Source organism: Cornus florida, unplaced genomic scaffold (genome assembly GCF_030987335.1).
Source record: "Cornus florida cultivar Cherokee Brave unplaced genomic scaffold, ASM3098733v1 CherokeeBrave_3.0.0_Hap2_Chr07, whole genome shotgun sequence".
NCBI lineage: Eukaryota > Viridiplantae > Streptophyta > Magnoliopsida > Cornales > Cornaceae > Cornus > Cornus florida.
In genome coordinates this window covers 19038943-19064763 of record NW_026775577.1, presented here as the reverse complement: position 1 = coordinate 19064763, position 25821 = coordinate 19038943, and the positions used below count along the sequence as shown (strand labels likewise).

At 34.2% G+C, this 25821-nt stretch overlaps 2 protein-coding genes and 1 non-coding gene across 6 annotated transcripts; all 3 read left to right on the top strand.

The window, feature by feature from the left end:
• The first annotated feature begins 1036 nt into the window (after positions 1–1036).
• LOC132266691 (U-box domain-containing protein 5-like) lies at positions 1037–12319 on the top strand. 4 transcript variants are annotated; one of them, XM_059767658.1, is made up of 7 exons: positions 1037–1294; positions 1949–2062; positions 4236–4302; positions 4640–4825; positions 6683–6790; positions 9477–10633; positions 11164–12319. In XM_059767658.1, exons 3-7 carry the CDS (start codon positions 4246–4248, stop codon positions 11930–11932), a joined length of 2277 nt encoding a protein of 758 aa, XP_059623641.1. In that variant the 5' UTR covers positions 1037–1294; positions 1949–2062; positions 4236–4245; the 3' UTR covers positions 11933–12319. The 4 variants fall into 4 exon arrangements, with proteins under 4 accessions (XP_059623641.1, XP_059623640.1, XP_059623639.1 ...); XM_059767657.1 differs by lacking the exon at positions 1949–2062; XM_059767656.1 differs by lacking the exon at positions 1037–1294 and having other exon boundaries at positions 1301–2062.
• Positions 12320–18639: 6320 nt separating this feature from the next.
• TRNAN-GUU (transfer RNA asparagine (anticodon GUU)) lies at positions 18640–18713 on the top strand. The gene has a single exon. It is a non-coding gene; the product is annotated as a tRNA-Asn (tRNA).
• Positions 18714–18957: 244 nt separating this feature from the next.
• Positions 18958–21738, top strand: LOC132266690 (transcription factor bHLH63-like). The gene is made up of 7 exons (XM_059767655.1): positions 18958–19485; positions 19928–20143; positions 20312–20446; positions 20588–20659; positions 20781–20975; positions 21088–21190; positions 21518–21738. Exons 1-6 carry the CDS (start codon positions 19150–19152, stop codon positions 21151–21153), a joined length of 1020 nt encoding a protein of 339 aa, XP_059623638.1. The 5' UTR covers positions 18958–19149; the 3' UTR covers positions 21154–21190; positions 21518–21738.
• Positions 21739–25821: the final 4083 nt, after the last annotated feature.

Sequence of the window (25821 nt, the reverse complement as noted above, 5' to 3'; positions counted from 1 at the left end):
TCAATATTAAATAAATGTATAGGCTGGTTCCAATTATGACCAGCATTTTTCATGTTATTAACTTCTTTGAAGTATACATGATTAGGTCAACTCATAAAGCTAATGTTCCATTTGGTAAGGGAAGCAACTGGAGGGCATAAAAGGAAAATTAGGTATAAACTTTCCATTAGTTGGTCGGAAGGTTGAGAGAAGGAAGGATATAGAAGGAGAGCACTATATTGTTTCAAGCCCAAAAGTGGTCAAAAAAAGGATGAAATATACTCACCAAACTGCAAGAAACCAACATTCTCCGCGTCCGCCTCATAATTGATTTCTACCCTACCTCATCATTCACTTGATACAATGGTTGAAAATCAATCCCTATAGATCGTGCTTTAGGAGGTGAATTCAAAACACATCATTCACTTGATTGAAAATCAATCCCAATAGATCGTGTTTTAGGAAGGGAATTCAAAACACGAGCACAGCGATTTACTAAGTAATGTCTTGTAAATAAAGCACCATCAAAAAGGCTCTAAACCTTTCACTAGAAAGATAAAAAAGTAATAACCTTTTACAAAATTGTTGATAATTAATGTATGAGTTTAGGTGAAGAAATCTCTTTATTATTTCTTTTTTAAAATTTCTGTTCTAGACTTTTGTCATTTCTGTTTTTATTTTTATTTTTATTTATCATGACAAGAAATTCATACATTTATTTCTTTCACTTTTGTCCTTTTCTTAATTGAGAAAACGCTACAACAATTGATCTATATTTTCATTCTTCGAACTTTGACAAGTTATAGACGATAAACCAATCAACGTTTATTAATTTGAATAATTTAAATACTGTCACTTTGATAAGAAATTTAGTTTCCTCGTGCGTCGTCCCATAAGGAATTATTCAAATTTAGTTACCTTGTAGGTCCCATTATGGATTTGATAAGAAATTATTCAAATTTAGCTACCTGGGTCCATTGTGACTATGATAAGAAATATATAATTTTTTTAATCATTGAGTGTGAAATTTTGCCATATTTTTGTCTTTGATTACTCCACTTGACCAATGTCTTAAACTCTTGTATTGCTCTCCATAACGGACTAAGAAATATTGGAAGCAGCAAGATTCCTTGTGGTATGCTACTTTTGACCAGCTATGTGGATGTTCAGACCTGAAGGTGGCCGTCAAGAGAAACTACTTTTTGTTTTTGCTGTTGGTTGGTTGCTCGTTGATATGTCAGCTTTTTTCTGTGATGGCGTGTTTTCTACATACCAGAACCAAGATTGCACTCTTCAATATATAGTAATGGATTAGGTACCATCTCTCTCTCTAAAAATATATCTATATATATATGTGTGTGTGACGAATGTGTGTTTGTGTGTGTGACGACTCTGTCTTTTACTGTGTTGTGGTTTTACTTTTCTTAGTGGTGCCTTTTCTCAGTTAACTTGTGTGCTTCAGGGATTGTAAAAGCTTAGTAGTTGATTGGCGCTCTGTTTCTGTCTCTGTTAGTGTCTACAAATTCTGGGTTTGTCTTGTCTTTTTTTTTTTTTTTTTTTTTGGTTTGTTTCTCTCTCTTGATCATATTCTAATCTTATCTATGAAGAAACAGTGCTGAGGTTTGAATTGTTCCCATAATTGGGTTTTGTGCAAAAGAACTTTTAAGGGCTTGTAAAAGCTTAATAATTGGATTGGTGTTTTGTTTCTGGTTATTTTAGAGTCTACAAATTATGGGTTAGTCTTGCTTTTTGTGGGGTCTTGTTTCTCTGTCTTGGTGATATTCTATCTTATCTATGAAGAAACAGTACTGAGGTTTGAATTGTTCCCATAATTGGGTCTTGTGTGGAAGAACTATTATGTGTTCGGAATGTCAGTACTGTTCATCTACAGAGCTTCTAATGAACTATCATCTGCTGATTTACCGAAAAAGTCCGAAAAATTCGGTGAAAATTTGATTTTTTGGTCCAGAATTCAATAGATTTAAGGGAATTTTTATTGTTTGAGAAGTGGGTTTTGGCCATTTTGATTCTTGGAGAGCAGAGGAAAGGGCTTCTCTTCTTGTTCGGCTCTTCACATCGCGGTGTAAGGCTTTTTAATGCTTTATTCTTTATCCAAATGAACACCTACTGAAATCAGTTAATTTTGATATCAATTTTGTGTATTGCTAGTGATCAATTTGCTACCAATTATCTACTTTTGATGTCTTATATATCAATGCTATTATATTGAAAAACTTGTGATACAAAAGTGTTTTTCTTTTAATATCCAACTCGGACTATTTGCTCTTATCATAATTATCTGTAGGAATTGATGTGACTTAGGTTGGCTTTTATGTACATAAAATTATATTCCCGTTAACAATTTTAGGATTTGCTTTTATCTCTTTTTTGGCAAACGGTCTGACCTTTTGTGGTGGAAATTTTAGTCTTTAAAATTTGATAAGAAAAACTCGTAAATTCATCGAAATTTTGTAGAGATCAGTATGGATCGATCCTTGTGAGGTATAATCTATTCATTGAATTTCTATTGCGGTTTACCTGTTGTATATGTATGTCTCTAGGTATTCTTTGTCTAGCATCATGTTTGCAAATGTTTGGGTGCTGAGAATTGTTCAAATTGCTGCAACTGCATAAAGCAATACTGAAACATAATATTTAATGGTATATCTTGCTGTCGAGAAAGAAAGAAAACATGAGTTGTGTCTGGGGCACCCCGTATTATGCGGTGTGAGTGCGTTTTTAAGCATCGGATTTATCAAGTTGTGGAGCACAGCACTGGGGAGTATCGTTAAACGTTTTCAAATTTGATATTCTTCTTCTTTTAAGATAAAATAATGTATATAGTATTAGAGTATTCAGCATAAAATGTAACAAAATGATGATAATAAGGGAGATTTATGCACGATTATGTATATACTTGAATTATCGAATATGCTTGCCGGTATATGCTCAACCAGACACGTCGGACATGTATTCTGTACCTGTATACAGGTATCATGTGTTCAATGTAGGTACTTAAGACATTTAGAAGAGTCCATTTAACAAAAAAGGGGCATCCGTGTTTTACGAATAAAGCTGAATGTTTGGGTCATTCCCCGGTTCATCCCTCCTAGCAACTCAGATTGTTGAGGCTAGAAGCCTAGAACTGGATATTGTTAATCGCTATTAGCTTGCTTGCATAGGCCACTTACTTTCTTTCAATCTTTCTTTTTCTTCTCTCTCTCTGAACTTTTTTAGTAGATTACTCTACTTAGACTCGTGAGGGATTCTGAGTTAATATTCAAGCATCAATTGAGGGGTCAAATGAGTAAAGAGTAAGAGAAACGAGTCAATCAGATCAGATTACCTACAAGTAAAGAGTCAATCGGATCACTAGAAATTTGGATCTGAAACTAGTATTTTCTCTCCAGATGAAGGTCTAGAAGCCATTGTGCACCAGTGCACAACTTTTGGGAGTGTTTGCACCGTACAGGTTCATAATGCACTCGTCGACTACTCTTTGGTTTGCCCTGTAGCACTCTTTAGAAGACTGTATCCAAGATCTAACTTTTCAGGCTTAGTTGAGGGCAAACAAACTTGAATTATTGAGTCTAGTTTTTGGACATATAAAGATTATTTTGAAATTCTTAGTTCAAAAGACTTTATGACTCGAAAGGTTGAGGGTCATATTTCAACTACACTCAACACCCTATGTGGATATCGATTCTGGGCCAACTCCAGACATCTTGTAAGTTTTTCAAGTCCTAAAAAACACATTTTAGATTTGCAAACACTTTATAATTCATAAAAGCTATCCTGTCAATTAGGATCAACCAAGTTAATTATCCATTTTAATCCGAAGGTTCACTCAATCAAACTTAACTTGTCCTAATTTGCATGATATTTAGTTTATTAAGGCACTTAATTCCATATTACATTTCTATCTCCATGTATTCCTCGACAAATGTCTTAAACCACATCTCTTTCAAGCAAACTAGAAGGCAAGTCAACATGACTAATTGCCAACCTAAACAAAACAAAAACAATTCAACTCAACTCGACCCTACCAATACAACAGATGTTTTGATCAGGGAAATTACCAACACAATGACCTCTAATTCCTAACACTTATTACATGAGAATGTTCTGTGAAATGTATCTTGAGATGACACATTGGCATTGCCTAATACTCATAAAAATACATATATCAGACTATTTATAAAATTTCATGTAAACAAATGCATAAATTTAACCTTTTGATTGTTATTAACTGGCAGATTATTTTGGATGGGGACAGAACTTACTGAAGTTGTGGAAGAACTGCCATGTCCTGGTGCTATAAAGGTATAACATGTTGGGGTAGTTTCTTTCTTTTCCAGTTCTGCTTGAATGTTTTCCACTTTTATGTAATATAACAAGTGATTTTGATCCAGATGTGATAACACAATGATATCTGATAATTTAATGTTAACCAATATGGAAGATAAATCATTCATATATGTCCATGGGCAAAGCCATCTATATGCCTAAAATTTCTATTTTTTTTCTTCTTAAGAGCGAGATAGCTTAATGTTTTTTTTTCTTCTTAAGAGCGAGATAGCTTAATGTTTTAGAGCAATTGATTTGTAACAACCATAATGCTATTTGTCACTATCTCATTTGTTGTATTCCATGAATGCAGGTGCATTATGTGATGTGTATAGAACTATTGAAATTGGTCGAGAGAATCTTAAAGATATTTCCAGAAATAGAAGCAGCTCGTCCCCGATGCTCATCAGGAATAGAGGTGCTTTGCTTGTTGAACAATGCAATTGGAAAAGCCAAGGCATTGCTTCATCAATGCAGCGAGTCTAGTAAGCTCTACTTGGTTGGTATCTTAAACACTTCCACTAAAGTAGTTAGATATTTTAAAAGTTTTAACTGCATGTCACCCATGTGAAATTGAAATCATCATTTTGGACACACCTGGTATTTTATATTGGTTTCAGCTCCTAAAAGACTTAACTTATAATAAAAATTTTAGAATATTAATTTAAAAAGTTGAAATACTTTGGAGTTGCATTGTTGGCCAAATTTTGTAAATTTAGTGAGCAGACACAGTACCGAACCATAAAGGCTAATGACTATATCCTAGAGATGATTTTTAACACAATTTCAAAATTAAGAACTGCATGCAGTGATTATTTGGTTTGAGGAGATGTCAAAGGAGAGGTAAGGTTCGAAAGAGATATTGCAGTACTTTGTGGTTCCATGAGTTGTGGTGAAATCAGATTAGGTTTTTACAAAAGCTAGTGGTCTAGCGATGCTGCTTCTTTATGTTCTGCTTGTAGCTGAGCTGAGGAGATCCTACAGATGATTTTCTAAAATTGGTTTCCAGCAAAATTAATAAGAAGATGCAATGATTAGTTTGACCAATGGAAAGAGAGGGAATGCTGAAAAGAGATACTGCAGACCTATGTGGTTCCACAATTACCAATGAAATTAGAGTGGGATGTTGCAATACTAATGGTCTGCGTGATGCTTTTTGTTTTTAATCTCACTATAAGCCAGCAAAACCTTTGCTTAGGAGGTTCTTGGAAGGCTTTATGACCTCTTCTACTTAAATAGTTTCATTTGATGCCATAAGTTCATAACCTCAGTTTCTGATTTTTCTAAACAGAAAAAGCAAAAACTTGGAGGAAGAGAGTAAGAGGAATGATTGTCATTTGTTGTTCCCCCTTACAAAAGATTTAAGGGACAGAAAATAAATAAAAAAGAAGAAGTTAAAGAAAAATAAAATCAGAAAACACATAAAAAAAATAAAAATAAAATAGTAAAAAGGAAGTAATCAGACACCCGCCCAAGTAATGAGTCAGTACTTGGGGGGGGGGGGGGGGGGGGGGGGGGGCGAGCTTAGTGAATGGCTATGATATGATCTAACACGGTTGTTAAAGCCCAGGGTCTCGATGTGGACCTGAGGAACCAAATGACCTTCTCTGACATAGGAAGGGCCCATCTTTGTATGGTGAGCTCGCCAGACATTGCCACAAATGTCATAATGTAATTCAGCAATGGTGTATTAGGCATGGTCATTTCCCAAACCCCACCATACTAGGTATACATTGTGACACAATTATGATATGGATTCCAGTGGAATAAATCACTACACGTGGCCAACTGCTGAGGATTCCATATGAATTGGTGGCTTGGATCGAAGATTCATCAAAATGTAACTTGGAGGCAAGGGAATGTACAAAAAGGAAAAGATGTATTCTTGGAAGTCCTTACATACATGATGACTGAATACCAAGGGGGAGGACACGTGTAGCTCAGAGATAAAATCAAGGACAATATAAATTAATTGGGATGTGTGTAGGATGCTCCAAATGAGAAAATGGGTCTCTTAGCTCTGTTGGATGGCAGTTTTACTATTCTTGTGACATTACAATACCTCTCTCTCAAAGAAGGTCTAAGTTTACTGCCGAGGTCCTCCCCTAAGGTATCCAGCTTAGGTCTTCACCAATCCACAGGTCTTGACCTCCCTTTCTGCTGAAAGTTGGCCTTCAGTGTGACAAGTTTCTCCTCTCAATCATTTGGACACTCTACATGCCATTATGTGGAGGTTTTTCCTTTATGGAATATTTGATCGTTGCATAGACAATGATGTGACTAATAGTTTTTATCTCTCCATTATATACTTAATAATGTAATCAAATATTGATACTGCTTCACGCCATATTTTCAGGCAATAACAGGGAATGCAATACTGTCAAGATGTAAACGATCAAGGAATTTATTGGAGCAAAGTTTAAGCCAAATTCAAAGTATGGTTCCAGTAGTGTTAGCTGTGGAGGTTAGTCAAATTACATGTCCTTCTGAATTCTTTATTTCTTCTTTACTTTTTTTTTTTTTTTTTTCATTTTTCTTGGACAGGGTGGGTGGGTGAATGTACACGAAATAATGTGACAAGAAATATAAATTGCTGCTATTATGTGTTTGATGAGCATTGTCTTGGTAATGCTTAACATAAATATTAGGGTATCACTTCCCTTGTTTACCAATATGGAATTTTAATATAGTATATCTTGTTTTCTTTGTATTTCTACTATGTTACTTCTTTCTGTAGTCCTTTCTTTCTTTAAGCAATCACTTGAAATTGAATTCATTTTGGTCTAATTCTGTGATTGGTTAAATAACTTAAATGTGTTGACTTGGTTATAAGCTTCTTTATGTTGACGTGTCCTTATCCACATTGTCCCATTTCCCTGATCTATTTTTATCCCCTCATGTTTCATATCAAAGCACACTAAGAATTTGCTGCTGAATATTTAAAAGCACATTGAGATATTTTTGTTGAATGTGAAAATTTATGAACTTTGAAACTTTAAGTTGAATTTTCAGAACCAGAGAATAAAAATTGTATTGTGAAAATGGGAGCTTCTAGTGCAGCATGCAGTAAAAGATAAATAGCTGCAAGGCATAAGTATAGTCTTGTGGAACTATGTATTTTTCTTATTATTCCCAAAAGAAACTTGGGAACATTAAAAAATTCAACCAATCTTTTTAGGTTTATGCTCTACTGGTAAAGTCTGCCTCATTTTAATTTGCACATATAGGACAAATGTTCCCATTCTTTTTGCTCTGACTTTCTTTTTTCTTTTTCAATTCATTCCATGCTTTCCACCAAATATTTGATGCATTTATCTATATTTCATTTCCTATTTCGCAATTCCACTTTATTTAATTTTATAGCCTCAGTTAAACCTTATGCTATAATACGTTTTCTGAATATCTCAACTCATGTTAGTTCTGATTTTCCCTTTCCCCTAGCATTATCTTATATCATTTTTCCTAACTGGTGCAGTTATTTGTCGCTGGATATGTCCAAATCATTTTAATTGATTTTTTTCTCATTTTATCTCCAATAGTTTCTACTTTAACCATTTCATGACTTTAATCATTCGTAATTTATCCTTCATGTCTTGCACACATCCATCTTGATATTCGCATCTCCGCAACACTTAATTTGTGCATTTGTTGTTTCTTAGCCGCCCAATATTTTGTGCCGTAATAAATGGCTGGTTTAATAGCAGTTATATAGTTACACATTGGTCACACAATATGTTAGAAACACTCCTCTATTTAATCCATCCTGCTTCAATTCTATGATTAAAATCGCCGCTAATTTCTCCCCTCTTTGTGCATAATCAAGCCTGGATAAAGAAAATATTTGCCTTTAGTTTTTCTAAACAGTAATATTTGCCTTTAGTTGTTAACATTGTCCACACTTTATGAATCAAATCAGTAAAAGTCCTAATTTTTTGTAAACGTCTTCTTGAAGCTCAAATTTTCAGTCTTGAGATGAATAACAAGTCAACACATTTTCAAAGTTGAACAATTCCTGTGATATTCATTTAATCTTCTAGGAATTTGAAGAAAAAATCTTTATATGTAATTTTTTTTAATTCAATTTAATGCACATATTATCTAGGGGTGGCAAATGGGCAGGTTGGGTCGGGTTTGTGCAGGGTCAAATATGTGCGGGTCGAATATAGGTTGTGACCCATATTCAACCTGCTTGTAACGAGTTAAATATGGGTTGGGTGAACTGGGTCAGGTGAACCCGTCATGACCCGCCAACCCGTTTTAGGAAGAAAAAAAAGTTACTATTTTGGATAATATCATTATTATAGTTTTTTATTTTTATTTTAGATGGATAAAACTTGTAAAAATATGTATGGATAATTGTAATCCTCTAATTTATTTTGGAAATTCTTTAAATTTATATTATTTTATTTTTTGACTAGACATGCATGAAGGTAATCTGTTAAGATTTTTATAGAATAAATAATTAAATGAATAAATCAGGTCATCCTACTTTGAAATACATATGTAAATATAGGTTTCTTTCGAGCTGTAGGATTACATACACGGGGAGTCCATGATGCAGAGAGAATTTTAGAAAGGAAGAGGTGAATTTGAGTCAAATAGAGGTTGTGAAACTGGGTCTCTTATATAATGGGTGAAATATGGGTGACCCAACCATTTAACCCACTATAAAAATGGGTTGAATATGAGCCACCCATTTTGACCCATATTTTAAAATGGTTCACCCATATCCATTTAAAAGCGGGCGGATATGGGCGGGTTGGTGGGTTATGACCCATTTTGCCACCCCTAGTATTATCTGAAGACTTTGCTCCCCATGCAAAACCAGTGCACTGGCATTGGGTACCTGCATCATATGTGCCTCTTCTATTAGCCTCCAATGGTGAAGAGGTACCATAGATGGTCCATTTATCCTTCATTTCTTCAATAAGTATACTTTTCCCCCCTATTAGAATGCATTTGCTAATGTAGCTATCCTCTCAACCTATATGACGTTGAGATATATGTGTAATTTGAACCATGTAAAGTAGAGTGGCATGTTCTGGTTTTTGACTGCACAAAAATAAAAAAAGTAGAAATAAGGTCACAGAATCCCTAAGAATATTAGGTTCAGTGATGTGTTTAAATTTGTGATTAACTGTCATTTTCAGATCTCTCATATAATTGGTGACCTTAAAGCTGCAACGTTTACCTTGGACTCTTCTGAAGAAGAGGCTGGGAACGTTTTGCTAGCATTCTTCCAGCAGTATGCATCCTCAACAGACTCAATAGAAAAACTTGCAATTGAAGCTATTCAATTTGCAGCTTTGAGACTTCATATTACATCCCAAAAGGCTCTTTTGATAGAGAAAAGATCCATTAGGAAGATGCTCGAAAAAGTTGGCGATGGTGATCTGGGAAAGAAGCAGATCTTGTTATGCTTTATGAATCAGCTGAAGAAGTATGGACAACTAATTGTGAGAGCACAAACAGAGAATGCCAGTGTACATCATGAAGAATCTTTTCCATTTGCATCCTCTTGTGACCAATCTGGTGAAGTGGAATCTCGAGCAGAATATGGGTGTAATGTGGCTCAAGCTGACTTGTTGAGTACAGCCATACCTCCTGACGAATTTAAGTGCCCCATATCTTTTAGATTGATGTATGATCCCGTTGTCATTGCTTCTGGGCAAACCTTTGAAAGGATGTGGATACAGAAGTGGTTTGATGAAGGTAACGATACATGTCCAAAGACTGAAAGGAAGCTGTCCCAGTTGTCATTGACACCAAATACTAACATGAAGGACCTTATTTCAAAGTGGTGTATGATGCATGGAGTCACCATTCCTGATCCGTGTATACAATCAGCGGAGGTTCAGTCCTGGGAAACTTCTTTCACTTCCATTGCTAGTTTGAGCAGTTCTATGAATGATATACGGCTTCCAATGGATTTCAGCAATGTATCGCTCGGTTCCTCAGATACTAGTTACAATTCAGATTCCTCACGTGTTAGAATCACAAATGGTTTTAACTTGATTTCAGAGCAGACCAAGGATGATTCTCACAGTATTCAATCTTATGCAAATACATGCGAAACAATTATGGAGTTTTTATCCAAACTTGATGCACTTTCGTGGGAATCTCAATGCAAGGCTGTTGAAGATGTCAGACACTATTTGAACCATGATGATCAAGCTTGTCATTTGCTGTTGCTTGAGAATTCTGTCAAACCACTTATTAGGTTTCTAAAGGACGCACATGACCTGCATGATGTAAAAGCTCAGAGAACTGGATCTCAGTTGTTGTTAGCATTTGTAAACAAATGCAGGTAATTTCTTCTTTGTTGTTAGCAGGTTCCTTACAAATGCAAGTAATTTCTTCTTTGTTGTTGGTAGGTTCTAATTATACTGATGTCTGTAGTTGTAACCAATGGCATCCCTTGTTTTATGAGCATTTAAAATTTTAAATTCATAGTACATTGATTGCTTATATAAATATTTCAAAATGATGTTGAACATGTCCAAGTTCCTCCCAACTTGAGTTTTATTGGGTCGGGAATCACTTGAATTGACTTGCTAATTAGAGATGGAATGTAATTTAGCTCAAATTCTAGTGTGGTTAATACTTATGCCTGTACAAAATATAAATATGTTGTTGCTACGTTGCAACTGTATAACTGCTTCTTTGAACCATAAATTAGTTTTTAATTTACTGTGCTAACTGCTGTCCTTTTTTATTGATACAATTCATGCTATCTAAACTTCTATATGTGGTTTTTGTGTATTGTTTACCATTATGTGGGAAAACTATGAAACTTTTTCCAGTCCATATTAATCTACAATGGGTTACTTTATGCAGAAGCAGGATACCATACTTAAATGAAGATGCATATGGCCTATTGGCATCACTTCTTGATTCAGATCTAACTGAAGAAGCTCTTGCTATAATGGAGGTGTTATCTTGCCACCAATATTGTAGATCTAAAATTGCATCATCTGGAGCACTTACTTCCATTGTAAAGTTAATCGACACCCAGATCAGGGAATTCCAGGAACCAGCCGTTAAAATACTATATAATTTGTCCTCAGACAGTGATATTTGTCCCCTCATTGTTGCTTCAAAGTTCATCCCCAACCTGGTTCCTCTTTTTGAAGATACTGCTCTTGCAAGATACTGCATAACCATTTTGAAAAATTTGTGTCATAATGAAGATGCTAGGGTTTCTGTTGCTGAAACTGATGGATGCATTGCTTCTATTGCTAAAATACTCGAGACTGACAGTCGTGAGGACCAGGAGCACGCGGGGGCTGTTCTCCTTTCTTTGTGCTCTCAACGTGATCAATATTGTCAACTGGTCATGGATGAGGGTGTAATTCCTGCCCTTGTCAGTATGACTCTAAATGGGAATGACAAAGGGAAGACAATTGCAATGGAACTGCTTCGACTATTGAGAGATATCGAATATAGTTACCCACAAGAATTCTCTGGATCTGATCTTGTTTCCTATATTGATTCGAGCGACCACCGCAAAGAGAGGAAATCATCTTCCAAGACATCTGTTTTTTTTGGAATGAAACTATCACTATTCTCTAAATCCACTTCTTTGGCACCAAAGAAGAAAAAGTAAAACTTGGATCTATATCCCTTTTTTAAACCCTGCGGTGACCCCATCACTCATCAAGACAAATAGCGTAGAACATGCCCTGGTAAGATATTCTGCTTCTAACCCAATGGGCTTTTATGTTTATCTGGAAGAGAACATTGATATCATGGCAATGCTGATATACTTAGTGGGTGAGTGGTTATGTTTTCTTATAATACTAGTTCCCAACGTGCTTTATGTTTTAGCTTGATTAACCACTTAGGATATTTCTGCAGGAGTTTTGCATATTTACACTTGATTAGAATGTATAGTTTTTAGGTGGTTGATTTTTTAATCTGATGTTCTGAATAGAGTTTTATTCTTTAATGCATTATAAGTGCACTACTATTGGTGCATATTTTTGTAAAGTTATATACTGATCTCATTTGCACAAATTTTTCTGTTTTTTCCCTCTCTTTTCTATGTTTTTGGTCAATCATTCAGCCATATCATATACCAACATTTAGAGTTCAGCAGTATGAGTCATGCTTCATTGTTTTAGCCTGTCGAACTGATAATTTGTAGACTGCTGCTACTACACTAACTTGTTATTTGTATTTTTCTTTTTGGCAAACCGAGTTTAGTGAATGTTGTAGTGACCAACAGGCCAGTGGCCTAGCGGTACCAAGCCCCTACTTCTCAAAGAGAGGTTAGGAGTTCGAGCCTTAGTGGAGGCATGTGTGTGTGAGTACCAACTAGGAAAAAAAAAATGTTGTAGTGGAAACAACATGAACTGAGAGTCTCTTGAAGCAAATACAAGTAATATATTCTGTTGACACAATTCCTAACATTCATGCTATACATTTTGTCATAAGAAATCTAAGGTGACTTCTTTTTTTTTTTTTCTTCTTTGGGGAGGGGGTTTCTTGCAGCCAGAAACCAACCGAGGTGACAAAGAGCTAATATCACTTACTAAAATGCAACATATTCCCTCTCCTCTTTATTTCAAAACAGCTAATGCAAAGTGAACTGCTTGCTACAAAATGTATGAAAATATAAATTTGAGGCTTATGATTATTGGTGCTTTGATTTCCATAAAATGAGAAATTCATCTAAGTCATTGAATAAGGTTAACTAATGCGTTCTGGAAATGAGAAAGGATACTAATTTAATTCATTGTATATAGTCAGTTGTTTGACTTTTAAAATAATGAAAGATCATCGGCAAGACTCATTATTATTTATTTTCTGATTTGATTTTTATTTTTATGGTTTGGACATGTGCAAAGAAGACTTTTAAGTGCACCAGATAAGAAAAGTGACATAGTCCACATTGAGGGTATACTAGGGGAAGAGGAAGACAAAAGTTAACGTGTGTAGAGTTAGTAAGGAAGGATATGATAGCATGTGAATTAACTGAGGGTATGGCCTTAAATAGAGCGGAATAGAAACATAGGATTCTTGTAGTCGACGCCAAGTAGTTGGGAAAAAAGCTTGGTTGTTATTGTTATTTAAGTCACACATGTACCCATTTGTCCCATCCATTGGGAAGGAGGAAGAGACACCACTTGGGCTAAGCAGCGTAAGCCCTTGTGGTTTCTTTTCTAAATTTTTCTGGCAACTAAATGGATGGTATAATTGTTTAACCCGAACGAGACTTTGTTGTAACATTTTTAAAAATTAGACTTCAATATGATTTGGTTTAAGGTTTTTTTTTTTAGGATTCCTAGTCCACTCTCGTGGACAACAAAATGTGTTTCTTCACTTCATAATGAAAGAGATTGGAACAAAACTAGGCACATGCATACAAGACATGTACAATCTAACACTTAAATATACATACATTGTTGAAATCACTATATTTACTCATCCTTTACAAATTGAACATTTTAGGACTATATATTCGATCCGGTACTTTGTACGAACTAGCTGCCTAAAAAGATGCTGTCTTTTATTACTGACCCCAGCCAGCTTCGCGGTATCTTTACATGGAGTTGTTTCATCAGTGTTTTTATGCATTACAGTCTGGGGTCACTTTCAAACTTTTTTGTTTTATTGCTTGGCTCTTTGGGCATTGACCTTGGACTTGCCTTGAATTTTTTGTTTAGGTCATTACTACTGTAACAGTGGCACTGTTATCTTCTCTCTTTATGTAATTGCCACCGTTTTTACTCATTAATAATCTGATGGTAACCTGCGTGTCTTCAATTTTTAAAGTGCCTAGAAACTGTAAGAGTTGATAAGTTTTCCCCTCTCTAATTATGTTTTTCTACTGAATCTTGTATTTATATTTCTGAATGTCATCTTAATGTTACATTTGTTCTACTGTGTCTTGTTCTTGAGTCTCGTGTTAAAATTGAATAAAATATCTACCAACTTTTATCTTTATGACTATTGTATATGCATCTTTATGGTCATCTGTCTGTTTGTCACTTGTCTAGGTGATTAGATCAGAATCTTCACCTATAAATTTGAACTCTATTTTGAGTTGTTGCTGAAAATTGAAACTTCTTGAAAGAATTGAATCAGAAAAAGAAAGGACTAGTTTGGAGATTGTTATGTCTCTGATAGAGTAGGGAGATGCTTGTCAGCCATTTGAGTTGTCAATTCAAGATTGATGATGACTTGTTTTTAAAGGTTTTAGTATTGAAATGAAACTTCCCCTGTTCATGAAACTGATTGTGTAAAAAGATTCTATAGTAGACTACTTGCAAAATCTCAAATAGATTGTAGAGAAAATGAGCTATAGGGCTGAAACAGTGTCATGACCAGGTATTGGAATGGATATCATAGCTTCTTGTATGGTTATATACAACGTAGGGTGGAAGACGCACTGTTTAGGGGAGAGAGGATTGTTTGCCTAGAAGGTAAGCGACAAAGAGGGTAGCCAAAACTTACATAGGATGAAATAATTAGAAATTATTTTCAAAAACTAAATATTGGAAGAGACATGGTTTATAATATAGGAAAGAATGTAAAAGAGAATTCATGTGGCCGACACCATTCATAAGGCTTCTTGTAGTCGATCCCAAGTAGTTGATTAGTATACAAAAGCAACTGTACACCAAGGAAACTCCTCTATAATCATCACTTATCACTCTACCAAACTTGCAAAAAGTTGGTCTCTTAAAGCTCTACATTCAGCAACTGCTATTGGTGCTTTGCGTAGTTGTCCTGCAGGAGGTTCTCGATCTTTGATATTAGGAGATGCCATTTGATAAAACACCAAACTCATATATTGTTATAATTGTGTTGAATAGTAAGACTTCCTAGTTGCAAATCATTTTTTATACAAAAGATAACCATATAATAATATCAAATGTTAGGTTTTTCCTGTGTCCTTTTCTCCTGATGCCTCACTTAGCCGGACCGGGATTGGATAATGGCCTTTTATAGTGGAAGGGGGGTAGTTTATAGATTTTTCAAGATTTAGAAAAAGAGTTAGGTTTAGTACCACTAAAAGCAACTTGGTTTCAATGAATCTGATTACTGCAAATCAGGAAATGAAATATTTTCCACAACTTTACCATTCATTTTCAGGCCATCTTTTACCTCTTCGACTCTTTTAGTTTCAATGTGATTTAATTAACCACTTGTCTGTGGAATAAACTTTTAATTGCTGGTGTTATAGAATTGCACAAAATCAGTATTAGATTGCAGAATGAAATTATTTTGTTTCTGTTATTGTTTTATACTTTGAACGTGGACCGTCTGATGGATTGATGATCAGTGACTATGAAGAAAAAGACTGATGATGATCAACAAAAGGTCTGATATTGCTATTGTTATTTTAGATGTCAATATGAAGATGAATTGTAGTTCAGAAGCATAATTTTTTTTTCAGACTTGCTGTGGCTTTTGGTTTGTGAAGAGTTGCATATTAGTTTGAAACTAGAATATTATATATATATATATATATTGCCAAGTGTCAGGTCACCAGTAGATAGAGACCAATGGGTCGGTGGGAGACACTAGCCAATGGTGTGGGGTTGAGGAAAAATGGTGTTGAAGGGTAGTTAAGTGAGAGGTCTCTGCATGGCTTAAGAAAGCAGGAGACACCCCCATATGAAGATACTTCCAATTTTCCCCTACCCATGGTCTCCTACACCCCTCATCAACAAAGATCACTCAATTATTTCAAATATCCCTCAATCTCTCTTTATTCTCTCCACAAAATTATTATTTATTTATTTATACTTATTTTATTTTATTTTCTATTAAACTATGTTACATGGTCACTAGATCTTCATACTGCATCTATCTCCATCAAAGCCAGTGTGATCTTGTCCTTCTTGTACATACACACACACATTTTTTTCTTGGCAGGTTATGTGATCTCCAATATATATAGCAATCTCTAGTGGTTGATGTTTTTTATTTTCTTTTTTTCTTTTTTATTTTTTTAAAATTTTTAAAAAAATGGTTTGATGGTAAGTGGGTGAGATGAGAATGGGATTGGGTGGGGTTTGTTTTTTTGCTGCCTTGATTTGCAATATACCAACATAATCAATGCATATATTCCTCTTCATGTAAGCAAAATATTTTGATATATGAAATTCGTTCTTATACTTATCCCCAATACTCTTTCAAGATTTAATGTTTCTTGTTGAATGTTTAATCCCCTCTCTCTCTCTCTCTATCTCTCTTTCTCTCTCAACATTGCATGTGAAGTGAATGGTCTTCTCTCTTTTTTGTACTTGCCAAAATGATTGGTGTAACTGATGGTGATTGGATGATGTGAATTGTGATGGATTGGTAGATATTTCACAAAAATAACTACATGTGAATTGTGATGGATTGGTAGAGGACCCAGTTTGGTATCTGCTACTAAAACCTCAAAGTTATGTCTGGCTTGACCAATTATCAGGTCTTCCAAACAGAGGATTAGACTTCATTGGTTTGCTACCAAGTCCTTCACAGCCCCAAATATTAGTACTACCTCAGAACATCTTTTCCCCTTTCCCTTTTAGGGCTCCCAAATAATTTCTCACTTTTATCATAATCTTTCTAAACACAACTAAGTTACAATTGGGTTATAATGAAACCAAACAAACAATGTTAGAATTATATTCGTGCATGTCATGTAAATTACAGGAAAAATTAATATTAAACATAGTGCTACAATAGTTATTTATCAAAAAAAAAAAAACATAGCGCTACAATAGTAAACTAAGGCTTCAAAATAATCTAAGGATACAATGGAGGTGCAGCCATTTCTGGGTGCGTACCAGTTTTCACCTAACAAAAAAAAAAAGAGTAATACTAAAATTGATGGTTTAATTATGAAAAAAAATAATAATTGGTGGTTCGATTTTTTGTGCTACTTCGACAAGGACCCTTAATTAGTAATGGATAAAGATATAATAAATCAATTATAAACACATCAATCAATAATAATACTGAAATGGTATTAAACTTTCAATCATGCTCAATTTGATGGAATTATTTGGTCTTAAAGGAGATCTTCTATAATTTCACAAGTGGGGTTGTTTCTTGGTTTCGGCCTGTCATTAATAACTTGATTATTTTTAGATAATAGTAGATAGAAGCAACGCTTATAAGGAGTCCTATTGAAACCAAGAAATATCAATTATAAACACCTCAATTGATAATAATATTGATTGGGTCTTCTATTATTTTTTGGGTAAAGTGCAAAAAAAAAACCCTAACTATGTTTGAATTTGCAAATAATATATTTTGTGCATAATACTCCCTGAACTATCAAATTCTATTGCAAAATGTCTCAAAGTCTATTTTTCATTAAATGACCATAATGTCCTTTCTTTTTGAATTACACTTAATCTATTTTTCTTATTGAAATAAATTATATATAAAAAAACTCATACTATATTGATGACATATTCTCCATTAAATTTGCATAAATTTATCTTTAATTTTTTATATTAATTGTTTAAATAAAAATATTAAGTAGAAAACTTTAAAACAATTCAATTAATTTCTAATTTTTTTCATGAATATATTGCATGAACAACAAAAAGGTATTTTTTATTTAAGTAATTTATTAAATTTTCATGAATATTGTATCAAAAAGAAGGTATTTTTAATGGTAAAAAAAGTTTAAACTGAGTATAATAAGTTTTATTATAAATAGTAAAAATTTATTTATAAGTTAATCATATTAGAAAATATAATTACAAATCTTTTTTTTTTTTCATTTTTATGATTAATTGATACTAATAAGAAAATTATGGTAAATGGTATAATTAATATTTAGATAAGAGAAAACATAATAAAAATAATTTAATAAAAAAAGACATATTTAATGAGAAAGGGTAAAATAGTTTTTTTGTGATGGTTTTGTTCTTAATTGTAACAAATCAATAGTTCAGAGAGGTAATTTATAACAAGGTAGTAGTTTAGAGGGTTTTTTTTTTTTTTTTTTTTTTTTTGATAACCCAGTATATCCGTGGCTTCGCCCCAACTAATCTTCGAAGTGCCAGGAAGGGCTTCTCCCCACCCTGGGCCAGGTAAGTCACTAAGTATGGCAGCGGAGGTGTGGCCTCAAGTTGTCGTAAGCTCCTAGTGGGAATTAAACCCCTAGACTTTGGTGCTATAATCACCCAAGCGCAAGTAATTTTACCACTAAGCCACCCTTAGCGTTAATAGTTTTTAGGGTTGTTTGTAATAGTTTTTAGGGTTGTTCGCACTTTACCCTTATTTTGTGGGAAAGTTTTTTGTCATAAAGTTTTTCATAAATTAATTTTGAAGCTATTGATGCCTCCAACACAAGCAGCTGGAGTAGCTCAGCTGGTTAGAGCGTGTGGCTGTTAACCACAAGGTCGAAGGTTCAATCCCTTCCTCTAGCGTTTTTGTCACTACCCTCTTTTTTTTTTACTTCTCTCATATTGGGCCGGGCTGTTAAGAATCTAAAGCCCAAATCATTCCGTTTACGGGCCGGCCTTCTACCTAAAGCCCCAAAACTCCCAGTTTACGCACCTGAGACTCACTCACCACATGGTGGTGGTTACTTCACCGGTGAAGCGGGGACCACTATTCTCCGGGCCCACCTCTCTGGTTATGGATACATTCTCGATTTGATGGCCCTCTCGCACCTCCCTTTTCTCTCTTCTATCCACTCTCTCCCTCTTTCTCTATAAATCACTCCGGTTGTATACTCGTCTAGTGTGTCAGAAACCGGCCAACAACACTGAATAACACATTTTCGCCGGAAACTGTACGGACACGAGTGAGTAACTTCGGAGTTGTGAACCTACCAAACCTCAGTTCAACTAATCTCATCTAATGTCTCACTTTCACAGTTTGATCGACGACGAATTGGTGATTTCGGAGATCATCTCCGATCGCTCGATGAAGTCCGATCAGTGTTTCAGCCATGTCTTGTCGGATTTTGGCGATTTCCGACCAACCGGAACTGAATTCGTCGGAGATAGGACGAGTCATGCTCTTTCGGAGATTGCAACTAGTTCCACTGACATTGATCACTCCAATTCTTTGAATTCCGGCTATCCGGCGGCAGCGTCCAAAGCGACGGCCATGGAGGTGGAAGCAAAGCGACGACACTCCACTATGACAGAGAGACTGACCAGTAAAGATAGCTTCAAGAAGAGAAAAGCAGAGGTATGTGTAAATTGTTAGACTTGTAATTATTGTTTTGAAATTGAAATTCTAGGAATTAATGTATTGGGATTGAAATTCGAGAAAATTTAATTTTAATTTATTGAATTTGAAGTACAGCATGAAAAAATATCAATTCCATGTTACTTTTTTTTTTAAGCACCGATTTAGCATTTATTGTAATTTCTTAAGACACAAAGTTTTGACGAACTGAGACATAGATGCATGTTTAGTATATTAATTGAAATTCTGGAAAAAAATATCAATTCCATGTTACTTCTATGTTTTCAAAACCCAAATTTATTATCAAATTTGAATCTAGCTAGTCAAATTAGGGTGGTAGGGTATTGATTTGCCAAAAAAAACCTCAAAAAAAGGTTCAACTTGACCAAAAACCAATGAAAAGTATGATAATATTAGTAACAAGACTGTTGGTTTTATGCAGTTTGTTTTAGGAGAGGACTGTAAAGAAGAAATGGTTGAAGAAGAAGCAATGGAGGATGGTGAATCTGAGGTCACGGCTAAAAGTAACCGGGAAAATTCGGCTTCCGGGAACTCTTCCAAGGAGAACTCAAAGGTTTCTGAGGCTCCGAAGCATGATTTCATTCATGTCCGGGCACGTCGTGGCCAGGCCACAGATAGCCACAGCTTAGCAGAAAGAGTAGGTTTAATCATCTTTTAGGAAGAAAAAAAAGAAAGTATAATTTGACCATTTGTTGTTGAATTTAAAGTGATAAATATCCTTCTAACGTTGTTTGACCGCGCTCTAAGAGAGAGAAGATCAGAGACAGACCTAACATTTGACATTATTTTTGTTTACGATTACCAGGCCAGGAGGGAGAAAATCAGCAAGAAGATGAAATGCCTGCAAGATTTAGTACCAGGGTGCAATAAAGTTTCCGGCAAAGCTGGAATGCTCGACGAAATCATCAACTATGTTCAGTGTCTTCAAAGACAAGTTGAGGTATTATTGCCTAGCTTGTAGAATTTTTATTTTTTAATTTTTCCGAAAATTTAAGCAAACACACTAATGGTCCTCAATGTTCTTGTCATTTGTCAATTTCGTTTGTGAATACTAATATATATATATATATTTTCGTGGCAGTTCCTATCCATGAAACTTGCTACTTTCAATCCAAGTGTTGATTCCAACATGGATAATTTGTTCACTGAACAGGTGAGACTACAACATTCTGAAAATTACTGTGAAAAACATAAAATAAAATTAAAAAAAAAAAGGTTAAAACATTGAGATTTATTCTATAACTTACTGATGCTTAAACAATTATGCAATGAAGATTCCTGCTTACGCGGCCAGTTTTCCGACAACCTCTGCTGCACCTGAATTGGCTGCTCATCTAGCCTACATCCAGTTTGATCAAGCTCAACACGGAAATACTAGTTGTGGGATTGATATGCCCATAAATACAAATTCGAACTCTCAAATGACACCTCAAGGAACAGAACCATGTCCCGACTCCTCTTGTTTCCCTGTAATTTTTTATTTATTTATTTTGAACTCTTTTGGTGAAATTTTTCTTTCAACATACTCTCTGCTTTATATATATGATTTATTATCTTATTCCAATTTCTGTTACATTGCAGCAAGTTCAACCCCTGCCAAATTGGGGAGCTGATTTGCAAAGCCTCTACAGTGTGGAGTTCTATTAAGGGAAGCCCACTTCTTATTGATCTTCAATATTTACAGGTCAGGGTGGTACTAATTAAGATCATCTGTTACATTACTGTGTGTATGTGTGTGTCTATATATATATATAGTTCTTTCTTTCATCTTCTTCGTCAATAACATAAAGAGCATACCAATTTATCTTTTTGGCTTTTGTAAGACTTTGGCTTTGTTGTTTTTGTTTTACAGAAGAGTTTTTGTGACTTTGTCTTTCTTTGTTTCTCCTCTAATATATTCTATATCAAAATCGAAAATGGATGACAAAAACTCGCCATTTTGCAAAAAAATATGTTTGGAAGCTCATGCATAGGAATTTAAGCTGATGGACCGGAGAACTGGTTTTTGCAGGATGCTTACAATCTCAAGATGGAGAGCATAATTTTGGGCATTAATCATCAGCTGTTTCATAGAATTGTCACATAAGAACTTTTTCCACGAATCATGGGCTATGATTCTGTTTTCTTTTTAGTTAGCACATAATTAATTTATCTCCATGTATGGTCACAATGTTGTAACACTATGATATGTAAATATATATATATATATAATTACAAGTCTCTTTCTTTCCACTCTGTAATGAATGACTTTAGATATTTTTTCCTCTCCCCACTTTCTGTGTGTGTGTGTGTGAGTGTGTGAAGATATGATATGTGTGTGAGAGAGAAAGGGACCACAATGGGGGAAGGGTCATAAAAGGCAGATGGTGACAAAGAAGGGAGGAAGGTATTTTGGTTGGAAACTTTAACCAGTGTGGGGGCAAGGAAGATGCAGAGAGAGGTGAATGAAAGGGAAGGTGATGTATACTGAAGAGTGGTTAAGTGGGCCAACATGTAGCTCTGTTTTGATAGTAGTTTGATTGTAGCCATTCAATAGGATAAGTGATAACTAGTTAGAGAATGGCATCTTTGCTAATTATCCATAAATAGGTGTGTGAATCTCAATTAGGGAAAAAAAAATGGACCTTAGTTCAGGATTAGCAATGTTACATGGGGCTACAATCTGTATTGTTATATCGTGTTTATATCATAAGACAAAGTTAACCGAACGTAAAATTTTCAACCGAGTTGGCTCCAATGGTAAAATGGTGGGACTTAGTGCCTGATGAACATTAAATCTCAGGTTTAAATCATCTCGAGTGTGATCAATTCTTGAGGGCCACGATCATGGACATAGTTTAAATTTTATCCGATTCGTATAGAGTGATCGCTTTGCATAGGTCTCGTGAATTAGTCGAGGTGAGGTTTCGGACACCCTAGTTATCCAAAAATGTAAAATTTTTGTGGTGGTGTCAGATACATGGACACGTGTCGGTAGTGACGGACCCAGAAATATTTTTGAGGGAGGGGCGTTGTTGAAGAATAAAAAAGTTTGGAGAAAATATTTTTAGAATGAAATAACAAATATGATAATTTAATTTTTTGTGACTTGTCCAGCACATGTTGGGCCATCTCCAACTTGTGTGTCCATAAGAGAGTCGTTTTATTTTACTTTATTTTTTACTACAAATATTAATGGATGCATGAATATTTAGTGGATATTTTCAAAAATTGAGTGGGAATATGAGAGTGTGTAAATAAGAATTGATTATCACAAATGCGGGGGCTATAGAGAGTGAAAAGGGGAGACAATTATTTTTTGGATTAAAAAAACAGTGGGGGCAAGAATGTTAAGCATAAAATTGAGTGGGGCAAGAATGTCAAGCATAATGTTGAGTGGGGTATTTTTAAAATTGTAACAAAATATATAACTAATAATGTAAATAAAAAAATTTCCAGTGGGAGCATCCGCCCCCACTGGTCCTTAACTGGATCCGTGCCTGCCTATTGGACACGATTAGAAGTTGTTGTACCTATGTCTCATGTACGTATTCGTGCTTCTTAGGGCGCAATATATTATTATTATTATTATTATTTTAAGGTAAGCATATGCACCTATTATACCTCTAATAGCGTAATTTTTTTATTAAAAAAATAATTTAAAAAAAAGGTAAGCATATCACCACTATACCCCTATGGGAGTTGGACCAGCAACCGAAAAGAAATATCACTAGACTAAGCTTTTCGAGGTTGATTATCACTTATCTTATTTGCAACTTGCAAAACGTACAAGCAAAAGCATAAATAATGTCATTGAGCCGTCCTTTGAACACGTATGATTGTTGTGTATTGTACATTTTTTTTTAACACTTGTATTGTACATTTGAATCTCTTAAAATGCAACTTGAAAATAATAAATGAGCAATCGTACAAATAATGTTATTGAGCCGTACTATGGAACATGTATGATTGTAACGTATTGTACATTTGAATCTCTTTCAAGAGCTCATTTTTTAAATATCTACGATATTAAGGAGGCCGCTTTCAATCACAATCAAGTTGAAAGATCTTTCAAGAACTGATCTATGGGATTGAATAACGTACAAATAATGTCATCGAGCCGTCCTTTAAACATGTATATGATTTCTCTGTGAGGTACATTTCAATCTCTTCCATTAAATAGAGTGAATACTACGTACATACATATCTTAAATGAAGTTTTACATTGTCCAATGGAAAGGATTGAGATTGTGCATAAGTATGGTTTAATTTTAGATGTTGAGATGGAAGTACGAATGACAATTTAACCCTTCTCGACAAAGTTCATATTCTCTAATGGAACAAGTTTGGTTGTATTCTTAATATCCTATCAATGAATTAAAAAAAAAAAAAAAAAAAAAAACAGAGTCGAATGCCCAAATCCACCCCAAGTATATATATATGTGTGTGAGCGCGCAGATCCTTCTTTCTATTATTTCTTCACAAAACTCGAAATTTTTAGTTACAAATTTAAAAATAATAATAATAATAATAAAATAAGGGTTTTATTGGGCAAGTTGAATCTCCAGCGTGTTGATTGCTTGATTCATGAATAGATAAGGTGGCATGACCTTAGTGATATCTACAATATTTTAATAAGGTATACAATGTATATATATATACATATATTGTGTATTTAAAGAATCGTGTATTTAAAGAATCAAGGTTTAATAATTATGTACTCTGTATCTGTATGAAAACAGTATAAGCAATAATAAGCTAGGATGAACAAGATCACATTCTCTCCATACCTGCGTCAATGGACCAGGGGCGAACTTATACAATACTTGCGAGATAGAGTTCAACCCCTATTAGAGCAAGTGTGTGCGTCTGTTTGAAGTTTTATAAGAAAACAACAATTAAAATTAAAAAAGGAAAAAAAAAAAGAAAAAAAAAAAAAAAAAGTATAGATGGGCCAAGGAAAGGGTATTAGGTGGGAATAATTCTTGTAACATTTTCCTCACCCGAACTCGTGGTGGAGCCATCCAGCCTATTTAGGGTGTCCAAGTGAATGCTTTTAGGCCAAATATTTGGTGTGGCACCGAATTAATGATTGGGCTTAAATTTGATACCAATTGTAACAGGTCAGGTGCTTTATGATCTGGTCTAAAAATTTAAATTATTAAATTGGACTAATATCCAACTCATATATGCTCATTTCACTTTTTATCCGAATCCTACGTAGACAAGTCTTCCCTTGTAATACCAACTTATGTGCATGTTTCTTACCTAGAAAAAAAAAAAAAAAAAAAAAGGCAAAAATAAATAAGAAAATCAGTCCATGAAAGTACAGTCAATTTAACCTAATTTACCTTTTTCACTGTCTTGAAACTTAACGTTGAAGCAAGGAAATTTGGAGGGTGAGGTTGGGCCCAATACTTTTGTCTTTTTGTTAAATGCAGAATGCTCAACGGGATAAGTTATTGGGCCCACCAATACATTTGCCTTCTGCTTGGATTGGGGGACCTAACTTTTTTCCACCCTTATTTACAGGAAAAAAAAAAAACTTTTTCCTCCCTTTATTTTATAACTACAAAGATTTTTGATGTCCTATTACTTCTCTGTATTGGCTCGAAGTCAATTGAACTTCTAGTTGAAGATTTTCCCTTTTACTATTCACTAGCTTTTTCATACATTGGTGGGGTGAATTGTTAAAATAATTTCCTAAGCTATTGATTTCGTGTGTGTGTGTGTGTAAATGCCCTTATACAAAACAAAATAATAAAATTAGAAATGAAATTTTGAACCATAAAGTTTCAAACCAAAATACCCTTAATATTTTAACACTTAATTAATATAATATGTATATATAACCGAAATTATTATTATGATTTTTTTATCAAGCAAGCTTTTAAAGTTAAATTTTACGATCACATTATTTTATTTTTAAGGTAAAATTTGCAAAAAATTAATTAACAAACTTTGAAAACTAAATTAATATTTTATATACTAATAAAATATATATAAATAAGTATATACTAATAACTTATTTGTAAATAAGTTTATATACTAATAAAACTAAATTAATTAATAAATAAACTTTATATATATATATATATATATATTTTGCTCAAGGGCATTCTTGTACTTTCATTACCAAAGATAACAATTTTAACCTTGAAAGGGGGTGTCAAAGTAATTTTGTCAAAAATTTCATTACTAGGTAATATAGCTAAGTCTTAGAAGAGGTCGGAGTAATTTACCCTTTTTTTTTAATGAACATATTCGGAATTTCCCTTCTAATGTTAAATTGAAGGTTCTAAATTATTGTAATTTGATTTCTTAATTTAATGAATT